Source organism: Saccopteryx bilineata, chromosome 2, assembly GCF_036850765.1.
Source record: "Saccopteryx bilineata isolate mSacBil1 chromosome 2, mSacBil1_pri_phased_curated, whole genome shotgun sequence".
NCBI lineage: Eukaryota > Metazoa > Chordata > Mammalia > Chiroptera > Emballonuridae > Saccopteryx > Saccopteryx bilineata.
Window position 1 is genome coordinate 21,929,096 of NC_089491.1, and position 19,653 is coordinate 21,948,748.

At 41.0% G+C, this 19,653-nt stretch overlaps 1 protein-coding gene across 1 annotated transcript; it reads left to right on the forward strand.

Annotated features, from left to right (window-relative positions):
- Positions 1 to 235: 235 nt before the first annotated feature.
- On the forward strand, positions 236 to 17,745 carry LOC136322179 (major allergen Equ c 1-like). The gene is made up of 7 exons (XM_066254330.1): positions 236 to 375; positions 730 to 866; positions 1,237 to 1,310; positions 2,348 to 2,458; positions 2,788 to 2,889; positions 3,070 to 3,115; positions 17,610 to 17,745. The coding sequence occupies exons 1-7, from the start codon at positions 280 to 282 to the stop codon at positions 17,743 to 17,745; spliced, it is 702 nt and encodes a 233-aa protein (XP_066110427.1). The 5' UTR covers positions 236 to 279.
- The last annotated feature ends 1,908 nt before the right edge of the window (positions 17,746 to 19,653 follow it).

A 19,653-nucleotide genomic window follows, 5' to 3' on the forward strand; every position in this document is an offset into this window, starting at 1 on the left:
AGTCTTTGATTGCATGTTCCATTTTTATTTATTTTGGTGTGTGTATTTTGATTAATGTCAGGTCACTGAGTAGATCTAAAAGAGATGAGATTGAATGGAACAATTCTGGCCTCACACCAATGCACACAGACATTCGTGGAGTGGGAGGAGAAAGGGGTGCCCTGTGGACTAAACACGGGACCCAGACTGAATATAAAGACAGAGGCGCTGGAGAGCGGAGCCACCATCAGAGAGACTCACCCCAGTGACTGCAGCCGGGTCAGTGTTGTCCCTCCCAAGATGAAGCTGCTGCTGCTGTGTCTGGGGCTGACCCTGGTCTGTGCCCAGGAGGGAGGACACCATGAAGTTGTGACAAGCAACTTCGATATGTCAAAGGTAGAGTCGGGGGAGCATAGGGAGTCTGACTTTGGGGGTGGCTGTGGGGATACTGAAGCAAGGTGGCCCCACGGGATGGGAAGAGGTTTTGACATGTTAGAGAAAGGGGTGGTTTTTGACATTGTAATGACAACAACTGTTTTATGTGAAAAGAGAACAGTACTTGAGGACCTCCGTTTTCACGGGAGGGACAGTGGAAAGAACCTTACATGTGGTATGAACTGACCTGAGTTCTCATGCTGTCTTCACATCACCATCTGAGTCTGGCCCATCGGGCGAGTTTACGGAGACTAGTGTCCATGAAGTGCCCCCTGTCTTCTCTTCTCCCTCAGCCATTTTACTGATTTATTGCAGCTCTCAGGGGAGTGGTATACTGTCATGTTAGCCTCAGATGAGAAAAAAAGGATAGAAGAAAATGGTAACCTGAGGATCTATGTGGAATACATGCAGGAACTGGCCAACTCTTCTCTCTTTTTTAAATATCATACAAAGTAAGTACAACATTTTATATTTGTAAAAACAGAACAAAAGACTGTATATGCTTTTGTGGCTCTATGCATGCACAGAAACACAGACACACACACCACAACATAAACACACAACACAGGCACAAACACACACATACATGTGTGCACTTATATTGTGGGCCTGTATCCAAAATCTCAGTCCCTCATCCGGCACTCTTCCATGGCTCCATGACCTGAATCTTTTCTAGACTCAGAGAGAAGTGGTGAGAGGACTAAATTTAACTGGGACTACTGGAGGTGAGGGCCATCTAACTGGAACCACCCACGGGTTACAGGTGGAAGGTGGAGCCAGCTCTATCATGTCTCTTGGGCCTCTGGTCATTTTGTTTTTCAGGGAAAATGGAGAATGTGTTCAATTTACTATCACGGGTCACCCAACAGAGAGGAACGGTTTATATAGTATTATCTGTAAGTATACATAAAAATAAGTGTTTGTAAATTCTACTCTAAATGACAAGAAATTTACTAAATCACAATAGGATCTTGATCCATTTTTTTTTTTAAATTAGAGGAAGTGAGACTGTGAGACAGACTCTTGCTAGCACCCCAACCTAGATCAACCCAGCAACCCCTGTTTGAGACTGATGGTTGAATCAACGGAGCTATCATCAGCACCTAAAGCTGTCACGCCCAGACAAATTCAACTTTGCTTAGCTTCCGGGGCTGATTCTCAGACTAGTCGAGCCACTGGATGCAAAAGGGGAAGAGAGAGAGTAGAGGGAGAGGAAGAGGAAGAGCAGCTGATGTTCACCTCATATGTGTGTCTTGACCAGGGATTGAACCAGGCGTGTCCACATGCCGAGCTGATGCTCTATTCACTAAGGTAGAGGGTGACAGCCTAGAGATCCATTTATGATCAACACTACTTAAGTAATATATGTCAGGTCATGTAATTGTCAATATCCTCATGATGGGAGTACCTTGTGTGTAAAAGCCAATACCTGGCACATAAAGTCATTAAAATAAGATTTCTACTTGGCCATATGTAACACCAGCAACAAAAGTAAAAAGTCACACAAGAAGTATGTTTTCTGGATAGTCTTGATAGAAGTCTGGATAGAAGTATGTCTTCTGATTTTTTAATCACTCTGATGGTTTCTGGTGGCCACAGCACATTGCTTGGATGAGAGCGGCGTATCTAGTGTCAGTGGGGCTTATGGAAAGGACAGAGACACAGAGATGGCAGAGATGGCCTAGGGTGGTAGGTGAGCCTCACAGAGGATAATAGAAGGTAAGTTGAAGTTGTGGCTGAATTTTCTAGCACTAGTCATTAATGTGTCACTGGTAGTCGATTCTACCCATAGAAGCACCTGATGAAGCCTAGGGAGATGTAAAGGAGGACATGAGATATCACTAGATTCTGTTCTGTGAAAGATATTGGGTGAAAGTTTCACCTGCTTCCCATGGATCAAAGAGTTCTTAGCTGTGTCCTGTTTCCTCCACAGATGATGGATTCAATCTATTTAACATTGTTGAAGCAGTCTATAGTGAATATCTTGTTTTTTATGACGTGAATTTTAAGAATGATAAAGAAACCCGATTCATGGAGTTTTTCGGTAGAGTATCTTCATGCTAACAGTCACCTTGGAGTGGGCTGGAAACAAAATGCTCTGATCACTTATATCCTGGGACGTGCGTCCTCCTCTAAAGAGAGGTGCTCGCCTTGGGGAATCCCTCAGGCTTGGTGATGGGAAGGTGAATCTCTCTTTGTCCTCCAAAGATATTCTAAAAAAAGTCCAATTCAAGACCATTTATACAGTTTATTCCTAACTTCTGCCTAAACACCAATCACTGCCACCCATTTCCTATCCACCTGTCCCCATGCCATCAAAAGCCTCAACGACCAACATGCTAGACACAACAGCTACTGTCATTGTTTCCACAGGACGAAAACCAGATTTGAGTCCAACTATCAAGAAAAGGTTTGAGGAACTTGGCCTACAACATGGAATTCCTAAGGAAAACATAATGGATGTGACCAATGGTGGTAAGTTTAGCTCTCTGGTTTTATTTCCCTAAATTCCCATGATACTGAATGGAGACATTTAAGAAAAGAAACACCTCCCTAACCTATCAGTCCCCTCTTCCTTAAACTAGAAAATCCTTTGGTTTCTTGCTGGGAAGTAAATGGGTTGGACAGTGACTTTGCTCTGTTCTGCCTCTGCAGATCGCTGCCTCCACAACCGAGATAGTGATGGTGTCCAGGCTTCCAGGTGAGTAAAATCTGATGGAGAGAGGGTGGTCCAGGGATCACTGCTTTCCAAAACCAATAAAGGCTTATGTACATAGATTGCAATGGCAATAATTTGGTCAGGACGCTTGCAGGTTGAGTTTGGAATTTGCAGTAGGGTTTCCTGGGTTCAGGACACACATGTTCTGTGAATTTTAATGCAAGTGACCTAAGCAATTTAATGGAAAATAATGTTGTAATACCATACAGAATCACTGTGTGGATATCTACCTCAGAAAATGATAATGTCCTCAATATTATTAGACTTAAAATTTGAAATAGGAAAAGAGTACTAGGTGTGAGTATGAAACTCAAATACATGTCTGTATTTATCAATCTTCCAATCCCCAAAGCAGTGGTCTCACCCAACAGTTTGTGGTGATAATGTCTTCCTTTGATCTCTGCACTTCCTTAAGTTCTGATCTGGATATAGACTGACTCACCATCCAGTTGTGCTCCACCAGGAAAATCGGTTCTGAATTTCCTCATCTGCTTCCTACCTCAGATTTACTGTGGGGCTCTATTTAGATGATATAGGGAAGTCTTAGCAACTATGGCTTTGTAGAGTCAGCATTCAATTAAAGGCAGCTATGGTTATTGCCATTCTTCCTCAATTTATAAAAAATTCCTCAATATTTTTTTTTTAGACAGAGACAGAGAGAGGAACAGATAGGAACAGACAGGCAAGTAGGGAGAGAGATGAGAAGAATCAATTCTTCATTGCAGCACCTTAGTTGTTCATTGATTGTTTTCTCATATGGGTTTTGGTTGGGGTCTCTAGCAGAATGAGTGCCCCTTGGCTCAAGGCAGTGTGACCTTTGGCTCAAGCCAGCAACCTTGTGCTTCAAGCCAGTGACCTTTGGGGTCATGCCAGCAACCATATGTTTATGTCTATGATCTCACACACAAGTGGCAACCTTGTGACTTCATCCCTGGGTCCTCTGCATCCCAATCCGATGCTCATTCCAGTGAGTCATTACCTGGTCAGGCTCCAAAAACTTTGTAATGTGGTCAGTGGTAGATTCCAGCCTCAGGTCCTCCCATGATTCCTCTTTCTTTTCATAGACTGTGTTTAGGGAGATGTACCATGGAATTAGTCAAAAAAAAAAAAAAAGAGAGAAATCGTCGACTCAATGCCCTCCTTACCTATATTGTGTCAAGTAACAAGTTAGAGTGCTGGTTAATGATTAATTCTTCACCTTTTTTCTCTATAAGAGAAATTCCCTTTGTCTCAGTGGAAACCAGGAAGTGCTTAATGAGTGTCTATGTTTTCTGTCATTTGCTTATTTAGTGCTGTGTGAATCTTCCTTCACTTGTGCGCCAGGATCGTCATTGTACGGTCCCCATGTCATTTTGTGACAAGGTGTGTGAGCTGGTTTTCATTATTATCATCCATGAAGGCTTTACCCCTGGATCTTCAAGATTTTTCATAATCATCAAGAAAATTTATCAACACGCTAGGAATCAAGTTTTTTTCAAATTTCCGATTCTCTTTGCCAAACCCAGGAGAACTCTGCTATGAATAACACTTTCCTCAACCTGTGAATAAATGATTCATCTTCCAGTCATGTGATAATCTCTGTGTATGTGAGCGTCATGGGGCTGACACAGCGAATGGGAGGTTTCCTTGGACCTGTACCCAAATAGTCCTCTTGCTCTTCAGAGTCTTCCCTGAGTCTCAGAATCTCTGTTCTCTGCAGTAATTCTCTGTCCCTGTGAGTGCTGCTTGCCCTTTAAATTGCCTATTTCTTAGTGATCCTATGAAATAAGTTGAGACTTGCCCACAATTTGTACTCTCCGGGGATTCTCTCTCTCGATGGGGAGTGAGAGTTAGATGCTGCTGAGGCTGAGACCAGTCACCATGTGTCAGGACCTGTCCCCACACCCCAGCTTCTCTCCATCACCCATCTCTGACAGAGGTGGCATCCCTCATAACACCATTGTTATTTGTTGTGAGCATGTTCAGTGAGAGGACACAGAATGTGAGCTCTAGATGTCCTTAGTGATTTGTACTGGGTGCCGTCAGGGGACATCAAGGAGGCTGAAAGTACTTTACCTCTTATTTTGGAGCCTTTGGGCTTTGAAGAAAGGGTAGTTAAAGTTCTTCCTCCACCTATATTTTTATTTTAACTGTGATGCTTAAACACAGTGTCAATGCCCTGACCATGTTGCTCAGTGGATAGTATCATCCCAGCCCTTTAAGGAAATGATTGGATCCTGGGTAAGGGCAAGTAGGAGAAGGAATCAATAAGTACACTAGTAAATGGAGCAAATAAGTTGGACAACGAGTTGATGTTTCTCTCTCTCTCTCTCTCTTCTAGCTTTCTCTTTCAACTTCAAGTAAAAAATAAACAGTGTCATAGTCACACTTGGTGGGCAGAACAGAAGAACTACATGGGGTGGGGGTTGTGAGGCATGAGGAATGACTCAGTCATCATGAGCATAAGGTTAATGACAGAGGCTTCTAGGGATCTGATGCTCCCAGTCTTACTCTGCCTCCATGTCAGGATGTTGGTCAAATAAGTTTGTAAATATAATCTATATCATATATTTGCTCACATATATATATATACTTTGCATTTGGTGTGGTGACGGGCTGTAAATAGGCAGGGTTCTTATAGCCTAAGGCTTAGTTTTAAGACTAAGCCTTTCCCACCCTTTTAATACTAAGATCTTTTCAAAACTAAGCTTTCCCCCACACCCTTGACTGTTGCATGATGTGGGGTGGTGCACTCTTATGAGGAATCCCATTATGCCTCAAATAAGTGACTTTGTATCAGAGACTTCCTTGTTTGTATATTGGATTAAAGGTTTTGATTTCCACACTATAAAATCAGGCAGAGAGCCCATGCTGGAGGAGAGCAGAGAAAGGCCACATGAAGGAGAGGAGAAGCAGCCAAGATGGTGGAGTGCTGAAGGAGAAGCCAGTTTGTGCAGACTTTGTGCAGAGAGAAGGAGATGGGGAACAGAGGGGAATTGGGCTGGTGAGGTAGAAACCTTTGATTCTAGGAAACTCGGATAAGTCATTGGCTTTGGGAGTCTTGAGTGGAAAGGGAAGTGTTTTACCACTGTGTGTAATTCTTGCCCACCGGGTGCAAGCTAAGATTAAAGTTAATGGCCCACCAGTTCTTGGCTTTGCTGTTTCATTATCAAATGCAAACCTGCATGGGCCAGGAGGCTGTGATGGTGGCCATGGCTACTGGCTTTACATAGGAGAATGAGTTAGCTTCAGGCTTCTTTCTCCTGACTTACACTCTTGCCCTAAATGGTTGACAAGTGGCAAAAGGCTATGTGGAAAGCAACCAGTCATATTGGGATGTGTCATTTTATATGATGTTATTAAAGAAACTGACAACATATTCTAAACAAAGTTTGTACGAGCAAAATAGAATACAATAACACATTAAAAAATACCTCAGTGGGTGGAGGGAGAGGGGCATAAAGAAAACATATATAGGATGATTTGACTTTGGGTGTTGGGTATACAACATAATTGACTGTCCAAATGATGTGGAGATGTTTTCTACAAATCTATGTACTCTGGCTGTCCAATGTCACCCTGTTAAATTTAATTGTCTAAATAAAAATAATAATCATAATAATACCTCATGATAGAGTGAGATTCATTCTAGGAGCACAAGAATGGTTCCACATACGTAAATAGATCACCATAATACACCACATAACAACAAAAAAAAGAACAACAATCATATGGTCCTATCAGCAATTCTGAAAAGGTATTTAATATGATATAATGTGCCATTATGTTTAAAATACTCAATAAAATAGGAATAGAAAAGAAAGTACCTCTACATCAGGGGTCTCAAACTTGCGGCCCGCCGAACAATTTTGTGCGGCCCGCAGACTAATCCACGAAGTTCAAAATATTTTGGATAAAATTAAGTAAACCCGTGAATTAGTCTGCGGGCCGCACAAAATTGTTCGGCGGGCCGCATGCGGCCCGTGGGCTGCGAGTTTGAGACCCCTGCTAAAGGCCATATATGACAAACCATCAGCTAATATCATACTAAATGTTGAAAAAAATGAAGGCTTATTCTTAAAACCAGGAGAAAGACATGGCTACCCACTCTCTCTATTCTTATTCAACATAATTCTGAAGTCTGAGCCAGAGCAATCAGGCAAGAGAAAGAAATAAAAGGCATCCATATTGGGAAAGAAGTAAAGTATCACTTTTTGCAGATGACATGATCCTGAATATAGAAAACCCCAAAGACTCCACTAAAAACTACTAGAAACAATAAACCACTACAGGGAAGTGGCAGGATACAAAATCAATATGCAAAAGTCTATTTCTTTCTCATATGGTAATGATAAAACTTCAGAGAATGACTTAAAAAAGTACAACCAGTTTTTTAAGATTGCATAAAATAAAATAAAATAAAATATCTAAGAGTAAAGTTAAGAAAGGACATGAAGGACCTATATATAGAAAACTACAAAACATTATTGAAGGAAATTAAAAAAGATACAATGAACTGGATAAATATTCCATGTTCATGGGCTGGAAGAGTCAACATAGTTAAAAAGACCATATTATCCAAAGCAATATACAAATTTAATGCAATCTTCATTAAAATCCCAATGTCATTTTTTAAAGAAACAGAACAAAAAATCACCAGGTTTGTGTGAAACTATATAAATGCTCAAATAGCCAAAGCAATCACGAGGAAAAAGAATGAAGCCGGAGTATCACCCTACCTAACTTCAAATTATACTACAGAGCCACGATAATGAAAACAGCATGGTATTGGCAGAAACACAGACTCATATGCCAATGGAACAGAATCAAGATCCAAGAAAAAAACCCACAGGTATATGGACAAATCATCTTTGACAAAGAGCCAAAAACACACAATGAAGAAAAGAAAGTCTCTTCTATAAATGGAGATGGGAAAAGAGAGCCACACACAAAAAGAATGACACTTGACTACAGTTTGTTCCCATGCACAAAAATTGAAAGACCTAAATGTAAGATCTGAAACAATAAATTACATAGAACAAAACATAGGCATTATACTCACGCACCATGGCTGTGGAGAACAATTTATGAATTTGACCCCAAAGGCAAGGAAAGTAAAGGCAAAAATAAATGAGTGGGACTACATCAAACTAAAAAACTTCTTTCTGCACAGCAAAAGAAACTGACAACAAAACAAATAGGCAGCTAACTAAATGGGAGATGATATTTGGAAACAGCAGCTCTGATAAGGAATTAATATCCAAAATATATAAAGAACTCCCAAAGCTCAGCAACAAACAAGCAAACAATCCAATTAAAAAAATGGAGATAGGACTTGAACAGACACTTCCTCCAACATGACATACAAATGGCCAACAGATATAGGAAAAGATGCTCATCTTCACTTCTTATTTGAGAAATGCAAATCAAAACTTCAATGAGATACCACCTCACACTTCTTAGATTGGCTATTATCAACAAGACCGGTAATAACGAGTGTTGGAGAGGCTGTGAAGAAAAAGAAAACCTCATTCCCTGTTGGTGAGAATGCAAATTAGTACCACCATTATGGAAGAAAGTATGGTGTTTACTCAAAAATAAGAATAGAAATGCCGTATGACCCAGAAATCCCTCCACTGGGTATCTACCCCAAACAATTGAAAACATTGGTACTGTATGTGAAAGACACATGCACCCCACGTTCCATCGCAGTGTTATGCCCAGGCCAGGACATGGAAAGAATGAAAGTGTCCTTTAATAGACAATTGAATAAAGATGATATGGTACATATAACAATGGAGCACTACTCAGCCAATAGAAATGATGACATAGTGACATTTATGACAACATAGATGGATCTTGAGAACATGATACTGAGCGAAATACATAAATCAGAAAAAGTTAAAACTGTATGATTTCAGACATAGATGGGATATAAAAATAAGACTCATGGACATAGATAAAAATGAAGTGGTTACTTGAGGGATGGGGACACAGGAGACAGGGTGGGGGAAATGGTGTAAACAGGGACAAATGTATGGTGACTAAAAATGATCTGACTTTGAGTAATAGGTAACCAAAATAAACAACAGTTCAAATGCTATAGAAATGTTCCCCTTAAACCTATGTATTTATATTAATAAATATCACCATGTTAAATTGAATTTTCTAAAATATAGAAAACAGACAAGCTAATGGCCACAGGGCATGGCCTCTAGGGTTTCCTTGGGAATGTTTAGAGCATTACAAACAACAACAGTCAATGCACAGGTGACCACTTGGATGATAGGAGATGGCTGAGGTGCCACAGCTTAGGAAACTACAGCCCAGGGGAGGCACAGACAGACTCTCCACTGCTCCTGGGTCAGGATGGCAGCTTGAACTCCCTGTGAAATCTACCTTTCAATTTCAAACATTTCCAATAATAGAAGCATGAAATGTGCCTGACCTGTGGTGGTGCAGTGGATAAAGCATCGACCTGGAACACTGAGGTCGCCGAATCAAAACCCCAAGCTTGCCTCGCCAAGGCACATACGGGAGTTGATGCTTCCAGCTCCTCACTCCTTCTCTCTCTCTCTCTCTCTCTCTCTCTCTCTCTCTCCACTCTCTCCTCTCTCTCTAATAAAAATGAATAAATAAAATATATAAAAAGAAAAAAGTAGCATGAAATGTTAACACTCAAAAGCAAGGAGTGAAGACATCATTCGATCAGAAACAGTGAAGAGCAGTTATTTTCTTTCTTTCTTTCTTTCTTTCTTTCTTTCTTTCTTTCTTTCTTTCTTTCTTTCTTCCTTTCTTTCTCTCTTTCTTTTTTTTTTTTACAAGGACAGAGAGAGAGTCAGAGAGAGGGATAGATAGGGACAGACAGACAGAAACGGAGAGAGATGAGAAGCATTAATCATCAGTTTTTTGTTGCGACACCTTAGTTGTTCATTGATTGCTTTCTCATATGTGCCTTGACCGAGGGCCTTCAATAGACCGAGTAATTCCTTGCTGGAACCAGCAACCTTGGGTCCAAGCTGGTGAGCTTTTTGCTCAAACCAGTTGAGCCCGCGCTCAAGCTGGCGACCTCGGGGTCTCGAACCTGGGTCCTTCCACATCCTAGTCCAACACTCTATCCACTGCGCCACCGCCTGGTCAGGCAGTTATTTTCAAAAGAAAAGAAAAAGAAAAGCAGTCCAGTCCACTAGGTTCTGAGGACAGATCTGGGTCACCTATGCAGGGTGGGTCAAAACAGTCAGGAGGGAGGGAGGTGGGTTGAACTGAAGACATAAACTCTGAGAAGCAGGCGATGAACTAGAATGACTTGGAGACAGCTCTTGTAGCTCCCCTAGAGTCACAGAGAGAAGCTGACTGCATGTGACCTGAAAGGGGGCAAAACTTCCCCTTTGAGAATGAAATACATGCAGTCCCTGCCCTTCTGGAATGATCTGACCCCCATGGCTAGGCTTCAGTGTTATCTCTAGCCGGCCTGATGGACAAAGGTAAGATTGTTGTGCTGTGGGACATAAATAATTTCATAAAACATCAGACAAGGTCACTCAAATATCATTAAAACAAGATTGTTGTGCAATCCAAAAACATGTCTCTCTTGGCTAAAATGAGTGACTGCTACTTCTTTATCAACTCCAGCTTCACAGTCATCCTTATCTTCACTCTATATAGGGAAGATTTAAGGATGCAGTCAATGATAGACTTCCCTGATCTCTGACAGCATGCAACCTAGAGGTTATTTAGATTGTCCTCAAGTCCTGTAGTAAGTTCTTCTTAACATGATCTGACTAAGACACCCATGGTTCCCCACTGTGAGCATACCTTCGAGGCACAATAATTAACCTAGTTTTTTTAACAACAGGAATGGACCTGGTGGTCTTTGTTTGAAGATATTCACATTTTTAGGATTAGGTCCCAGCTTACTCCATGCATGTGTCCACCTGAAGTTCGGAGATGCAGCAAGCTTAATCATATATGCAGGGCCTCTTTCAATGTTTACATCCGGTAGGGGCAAGGACACAGGATGCCTCCAAGAATTTTGGCCTGAGCAGTGGGGAGGATAGAATTGCCTTTACTCCATTCAGGTGGAGGAACCGGCTCATTTGTGAAAGATAAATATCTCTATTTGGACATTTCATTAGTTTCTCTAGGTAGAAAAAGAAATAATAATAGGATGACATCAGAGTAATGGCACGGTAGGAAGTGATACCGATAAATCTCCCCCAAAACTCAACAAGATCTTCAACCAGAAACAGAAAAGCCTATCCTTGGAGCCTCCAGATGTTTCACAATACACCCGAAGGTATGGTCGAGCAAAAAATTGACTAAATACATAATCAAACCCCGAAGGAAATAGGGAGTAAGAAATGCTCCACCTTCCTCACTAACCTAAACAGGGCGGCTTTCACTGGGAACTGAGAATATAGAAACTAAGGCAGGCAAAGGGGGTGAATAGATCCAGGCCGTGGCACAAACGGCCGAACCAGGCTGTGGCACGGAGATCCAAGCCGAGGAAAAACTGTTCCTGTGGCAACCCGGGCAACACAAGCTAACACTCGCACCAAACCCAGACAAAGAAAGACAAGTGGGGCAGCCATTTTCCCTGATCTCCTGGTCAGCGCGCGCAGATAGTGGGCAAGAGATTCCTTCCAAAGCCCCGGGAGTGGGCGCCCGTGTTGTCCCACAGAGGGGCAGAGTCAGAAATAATAATAATATGAGAGAGAGAGAGAAAGAAAAAGGGAGACCGAACTATAGTCTAGTATGGTTTAGTCAAGATTAAATTAATTTTAGTCTCATATGAAAAAATCTAAAGAGAGTTCTCCAGGTTGGCTGGCAACTCTATTCCACAGAGTCATTCAGGAACCCAGTTCTTTCCCTCTGGTTTCTCCTCCCACCCTAGGGCTTAGTTGTCACGTGTGTGAGCAAAGAAAGATTTCAAGATATAAGGGTTCAGAGTATGTGATGGAAACATGTTCTTATAGTCACTATCCTCCTTGGCCCTGTGTAAAGCCAGTAGCCATGGCCACAATCACAGCCACCTGGCCCATGCAGGTTTGCATTAGATTCGGACAGACTGTAATGAAACAACAGTGCCAAGAACTGGTGGGTCATTACCTTTAATCCTAGCTTGCACCCAGTGGGCAAGTAAAAACACACACTGGGCTCCAAAACACACTCATTCAGCACTCACAAAGCTAATGACTTATCCGAGTTTCCTAGAGTCAAAGGTTTCTAGCTCACTAGCCTTATTCACCTCTGTTCTCCATCTCCTTCTGTCTGCATAAACTCTGCACAAACTGGCTTTTCCTTCAGCCTTCTGCCATCTTGGCTGCTCCTTCTCTCCTCCACATGGCCTTTATCTGCTTTCCTCTCTGCTCTCCTAGAATGTAATCACTCTTTCCTAGAACAACATGATCTTTCCTTTTAAAACCTTTTGGCGTGAAAGCCCTCCCCCAACATACATTAACATAATCACACTCATCCCAAGTAAGAAGGGCAACTAATATTATCACCTGAACAACGGGCTTCCACAGGGGAAGCACTATCTTTAACAAAGTGAGCATAATATATTTTATCTGCCCAACACCCTGGTTCTGGTAGGGTATCCCTTATCTATTATCCCCCATAAACACACACCCTCACCTTGTACAGTTTCAGAGAAATCACCTTGAATATTCATGAATCACATACTTTTGCTATACAGCAGACCTAAATTTCTCTTGGCAGTGCATATCCCTCAGAAATTTAAGACTTCTGATGTATTTGCTTCTTTAAGATTTATGTATTCATTTTAGAGAGAACAGAGAACCTGAGAGAGAAGAGGGGAGGATCAGAAAGCATCAACTCCCATATGTGCTTTGACTAGGTATGCCCAGGGTTTCAAACCAGCGACTTTAGCGTTCCAAGTTGATGATTTATCCGCTGCACTACCACAGGTCAGGCTGTATTTGCCTCTTCTCTGAGTGCAGGTAAGAAGACTACAAAATTCAAACTAGATATAAAGTTGGAGTCGGAAACAGGTATTTTCTAAATAGACCATTATGCATGTTGCGCAAATAAGTTTGTAAAATGTGTTTTTCAGGTTTGCTCTCTTATATTTTGCATTGACCTGGGTAGCACCATGTGTAGGTAGTCTATGAAAGACTGTGGTGCTTGCTCTCAGGGCAGCAGATTGCAAATTGTGGATTACCTTCTTGCTTGGGAAGGACCATTGTATTGCTAATGTTTGCTGGAGAAGGGAATTTCCCCCAGCCTGTTTTGCAGGAAGAGAAGAAGGAGTGCAGATGGGGAACCTGAGTTGAGAAGCTTTGAGAGCTCTGCTGAGGCTGGTGGGGACTCTTGATTCCAAGCGGAACCAGAGAAGATTTTCTGGGTTGTGGAACTGGAGAAAGTGTCAGGGCTTTGGGAGCTCTGAATGAGAGGGAAGCGGTCTTCCCTGCCTGTTTGTTAGTCTGCCAGTATGAGATTTTAATAAACTGAATTGCCACCATTTTTTGGCTTCACTGTTATTTTACCATCTGCCCGAATCCAATGAGAACCTGCATGGCCACATCAGCAGTGGCCATGTGCTATATAATGCCTACCTACCCCATAGTCTTTCCTTAACTTAATTGGGTCTATGGGAAACAACAGTTTAGTGTGGATGGGCACTGAAACCTTCTTTGCCAGCATTATGCTTCCTTTCATGGCGGTAGTGTTATCTCCTAGGAAACTAGACTTGACTTCACTACTTACAGCCGCTTCACTGTAGGGTAAAGGAATTGTGACCCTCACTAAACTTGTATAGGGCTTCAGCAGAGGGGCGTCCCTTAGCAAAGTCATGCCACAGGCTTAAATCAAGCAAGCTACTCTTAGTGTCTGAGACTGATGCACTCAGACCAGCTGAACTATCCTTAGCTCCTGGGGGTACACTCTGATCAGTCAAGCCACTGGTTGCAAGAGAAGAAGAGAGTGAGCAGAGGGAGAGGGAGAGGAAAAGGAACTGATGGTCGCTTCACATGTGTGCCTTGACCAGAAATCAAAGACGGGATGTCTGCATGCTTGGCTGACGCTCTAACAACTGAGCCTGATGACAAAGGCTTTGATCTATTTAAGATCAATGCTATTTAAGTACTTTAGATCTGGTCATGTAATAGTCACTATCCTCAAGCTGGAAGAACCTTGTGTGTAAAAGCCAAAACTTAGCACATAAATTCATTAGAATAAGATGGATTTTTGCTCATATTTAGCACCTGCAACAAAATTAAAAGGGCACAACAAAAAATATGTTTTCCTAATAGCTTCTGATTCCCTGCTCACTCTTTGATGGTTGCTGGTGGCAACTGCTACATCGCATTGCATGGATCAGTGCTGAGTGTATAACAGCAGTGGGGCTTCTGGACATGATAGAGACTCTAAGATAGCAGAGATGGCCGAGGGTGGTAAGTGAGCCTCACAGAGAATAATAGAAGGTGGTAAGTTGCAGCTCTGGCTAAATTTTCTACCATGAGTCATCAATGTGCCACTGGTTGTCATTCTACCCTTTGCAGGCACCTGATGAAGCCTAGGGAGATACAAATGAGGACATTAGATATCACTAGATTCTGTTCTGTGAAAGAGAATGGGTAAAGAGTTTCTCTTACTTCCCATGGACCAAAGAGTTCTTAGCTGTGTCCTGTTTCCTCCACAGATGATATACACAATCTATTTCACATAGTTGAAGCAGTCTATACTGAACATATTATTTATTATGACTTGAATTTCAAGAATGATAAAGTAACCCAATTCATGGAGCTGTTTGGTAGAGTATCTTTGTGCTGACACTTACCTTGGAGGGGGCTGGAAACAAAATGCTCCTTTTATTCTTACCCTGGAATATCTGTCCTCCTCTGAAGAGGGGTGCTCACCTTGGGGAATCCCTCAGGCTGGGAGATGGGAAGACAAATCCTTCTTCATGCTAAAAGATATCCTAAAAATGTCTCATTTAAGACTGGTTATACCTCATCCCTAACTTATGCTTAAGCAGTAATTGTGGGTCAAATTACCTTGTAAATATTATGTATATGTTTGCTCAATTATAGTTTGCATTGGATATGGAAGACAGGCTGTAAAGTGAAAAGTTTTTAGCCTAAGACTTAGTTTGAATACTAAGCCTTTCCCACCCGTCTAATACTAAGATTTTCTCAAAACTAAGCCTTTCCCCACACCCTTGACTGTTGCATGATGTGGGGTGGTGCACTCTTATGAGGAATCCCATTTATGCCTCATATAATTGGCTTTGTATCAATTTTTTTGTATATTGGCTTAAAGGTTTAATTCTCTATACTATAAAATAAAGCAGAAGGGGGGCTCTCTCTCTCTCGGTTACTGCCATCAACAATGCAGAGACCTCTCTTATCCCTTGCCATCAATGGGAAAAGCAGGTTTTCTGCTTTTCCCCTTTGGCTTTCCTTGTGGCTTGCCTGTCTTGGTGAGACACCAATAAACAGAATGGCCCACCATCTTCCGACTCCACTGTTTCTTTTCCATCTGCCTGAATTCAATGAGAACCTGCATGTGAATGGCCATGATGGTGGCCCCTGGCCATACAGCAATCACTGATATCCATTTCCCATCCATGTGTCCCCATGCCCCCAAGAACTTTAACTACCAACACACAAGACTGGAAGTCAATATCATTTTTTCCATAGGACGAAAACCAGATTTGAGTCCAATTATCAAAAAAAGGTTTGAGGAAGTTTGCCTACAACAGAGAATTCCAAAGAAAAACATACTGGATGTAACCAATGCTGGTAAGTTTAGATCTGTCTGGTTTTCTCTCCCTAAATTCCTGTGATAATCAATGAAGCTATTTAAGAGAAGAAACACTTCGAATCAGTCCCCTTTACCCTAACCTTGAGAAACTTTTGGTTTCTTGCTGGAGAGTAAATGGTGGGAGAGTGACTGTGCTCTGTTCTGCTTCTGCAGATCGCTGCTTCCACCTCTAAGGGAGTGATGATGCCCAGCGCTCTAGGTGGGTGATGTCTGATGGACAGAGGTTGGCCCAGGGATCACTGCTTCCCAAATCCAATAAACAGTGATTTCCAGAGATTGCAATAAAAATAATTTGGTAAGAAAGATTGCAAGGTGAGTTCAAAATTTAGAGTAGGGTTTCCTGGGTTCAGAACATACATGTTCTGTGTATTTTAGAACAAATGACTTAAGAAATTAAAAGAAAAACAATGATGTTTACTGTACATAATCACTGTATGGATATCCTCCTGGTGAAATGGTATCAGCAACTAATAATGGCCTCAAAATTGTTAAGACTGAAAATGTGAAATAGGAAAAGAGTACTAGGGTGTCAGTATGAAAATCAAATGCATGTCTGTTTTATTCATCTTCGAAGCCTGAAAGCTGTGGTCTTATCCTCCAATTCTTGGCAATAATATCTTCCTCTTATATCTGCACATCCTGAACTTTTGATCTGGAAATAGACGGACGCACCTTCCAGTTGTCCTCCACCAGGAAAATCGGTTCTGAATTTCCTTTTGTGCTTCCTACCTCAGATTCACTGTGGTGCTCGATTCAGATGATATATGGGGAAGTCTTAGCAACTATGGCTTTGCGGAGTCAGCATTTAATAAAAGATAGCTATGGTTATTGACATTTTTCCTCAATTTATCAAAAATTCTTCAAAATTTTTAATGTGGACAATGGCAGACACTAGCCTCAAGTCCTTCTTCATTCCTCTTTCTTTTCATAGACTGAGTTTAGGGAAGGGTATGATGGGAACAGTCAGAGAAAAAAGAAATCATTGACTCAATGCACTTCTTCCCTATCTTCTATCTAATAACAAGTTAGAGTGCAGGTTGTTGTTCATTTCTTCACTTTTTCTATGTGTAAGAAAAAATTTCATCCGCAGGTTATTCTGACATTTGATTATGTTGCATACCCATTACCCAAAGTCAAATTGTCTTCTGTCACCTTCTATCTGGTTTTCTTCGTGCCCCTCCCCTCCCCTAACCCCCTCCCTTTTCTCCCCCCCTTCCCTTTCCTGGTAACCACCACACTCTTGTCCATGTCTCTGATTCTCTTTTTATGTCCCACCTATGAACACATGTACCCTCATTTATCAATATCACCCCATTAAAATTAACAATAAAAAATAAAAAAAATAAATATAAAATACTAAAATATTGATAGAGAAAAAAACAAATTTTCTTTGTCTCAATGGAATCCAAGAAGTGCTTAATGAGTGTCTTTGTTCTCTCTGTCATCTGCTTATTTAGTGCTGTTTGAATCCTTTCTCACTGTGTTCATTCCATGGTCTGCATGTCATCTTGTGAGTTGGATTCCATCACTGTCATCCATGAAGGTTTTATCCCGGCATCTTCAGGATTTTCCCTAATCATCTAGAAAGATTTATTAACTCGCTAAGAATAAAAGATTTCCTTCAAATTTCCAGCTGTCTTTACCAGAAAATGGTGAATTCTGCCATGAGTAAGATGTTCCTTTATCTGTCAATAATTGGTTCATCTTGCAGTCATGTGATCATCTCGGTGTATGCAAGCATCATGGGGCTGACACAACGAATGCGAGGCTTCCCTGGACATGTTTCCAAAGAGCCCCCTTTTTCCTCAGTCTTCTCTGAATTTCAGATTCTTCATTTCCTGCAGTAACTTTCTGTTCCTGTGAGTGTTGCTTGCCCTTTAAATTGCCTATTTCTTAGTGAGCATATAAAGCAAACTTGGAGATTTGCCACACATTTTGTACCCTCCAGGGATTTTTTCTCTCGATGAAGATGGAAAATTATATGCCACTGAGGCTGAGAGAAGCTCGCTATGTGTCCGGACCTGTCTCCACACCCCAGCTTCTTTTCTCCAGCACTCATCTCTGACAGTCCACATCTCATGCTGTCAGAATACCTCCTCCAGCCACCGGGTTATCTGCTGTGAGCAATTTTTGTGAGAGGCCACAAAATGTGAGCACTAGCGGTCCTTGGCGATGTGTACTGGGTACCGTCAGGAAGCACCAAGGACGTTGAAAGTTCTTATCTCTTATTTTGGGAGCCTGTGTACTTTGGAGAAAGTGAAATTAAGGTTCTTCTTTTTCCACTTATAATCCTTTCCTTAAATCAGGTATTTAAGAACAATGTCAGTGCCCTGGCCGGTGGTTCAGTAGTTTAAGCATCATTCTAGTACACAGAGGTCAACTGTTTGACCCCTGGTCATGGCAAGTAGGAGAAACAATTAATATGTGCACAAGTAAATGGAACAACTAAATCAAACAACTAATTGATGCTTCTCTCTCTCCCTCTCTCTCTCTCTCTCTCCTCAAAATTACTCAAAAAACCCCAAACAAACACAAAGTATCAAAATCACACTTTGGTGTTGGAACAGAACTACATGGGGTGGAGTTTGTCATGTACAAGAAACAACGCAGTCATCATGAGCATAAGGTTAATGACAGAAAGCTTCTCTGTATCTGACACTCCCCATCTTACTCTGTCTCCATGTCAGAAGAATAAGTTAGCTTCAGGCTTCTTTCTCCTGACTTATACACTTGGGCTGGTTTGTGGACAAGTGGCAAAAGGCTATGTAGAAAGCAAACCAGTCATGCTGGAATTGTCATTTTATACTATATATTTCCATGAATGAAACAGACAAAATATTCTAAACAAAATATGTAGAAGAAAAACTGAATACAACAATATGGTAAAAAAAATAGTACCTTGGTGGCAGAAGCAGGTGGGGCATATAGAGAAACAAATATAGGGTGAGGGAGGATGATTTGACTTTGAGTGACTGGTATGCAGCATAATCAACTGTCCAAATGATGTGGAGATGTTTTCTCTAAATGTACGTACTCTGGTTGACCAATGTCACCCTGTTAAATTGAACTGTCTAAATAAAAAAAAATAATAATACCTCACGATCAAGTGAGATTCATTCTAGAAGCACAAAGATGGTTCAACATATGTAAATAGATCAATGTGATACACCACATCAACAAAACAAAGAACAAAAATTATAAAATCATATCAATAGATTCTCTAAAGGTATTTAATAAGATATAATATTCCATTATGTTTAGAACACTCAATAAAATCAGAATAGAAGGGAAGCACCTCAATATAATAAAGGTCATATATGACAAACCATTAGCTAATATTATACCAAATGGTGAAAAACTAAAGGCTTTTCCTTAAAATCAAGAGCAAGACATGGTTTCTACTCTATCCATTTTTATTCAACATAGTTCTGGAAGTTTTAGCCAGAGTATTCAGGCTAGAGAAAGAAATCAAAGGCATTCATATCAGAAAAGAAGAAGTAAAAGCATCACTTTTTGCAGATGACATGATTCTGTATATAGAAACCCCAATTACTCCAACAATAAACTATTAGAAACAATAAACCAACACACTAAGTCTCAAGATGTAAAATCAATATATAAAAGACTACTGCTTTCCTATATACTAATGATTTAACTTAAAAAAAATGAATTCAGAAAAATTCCTTTTATGATTGTAATAAAAAATAAAATACCTAGGAGTAAAATTAAGAAAGGATGTGAAGGATCTATATACT

What these genes read in the sequence shown, in the direction of transcription:
- LOC136322179 (XM_066254330.1), top strand. Translation starts at nt 280, where the DNA reads ATGAAGCTGCTGCTGCTGTGTCTGGGGCTGACCCTGGTCTGTGCCCAG. An exon ending in CCGATTCATGGAGTTTTTCG is followed by an intron (nt 2,459 to 2,787) that starts GTAGAGTATCTT and finishes TTGTTTCCACAG; the next exon opens with GACGAAAACCAGATTTGAGT. An exon ending in AATGGATGTGACCAATGGTG is followed by an intron (nt 2,890 to 3,069) that starts GTAAGTTTAGCT and finishes CTGCCTCTGCAG; the next exon opens with ATCGCTGCCTCCACAACCGA.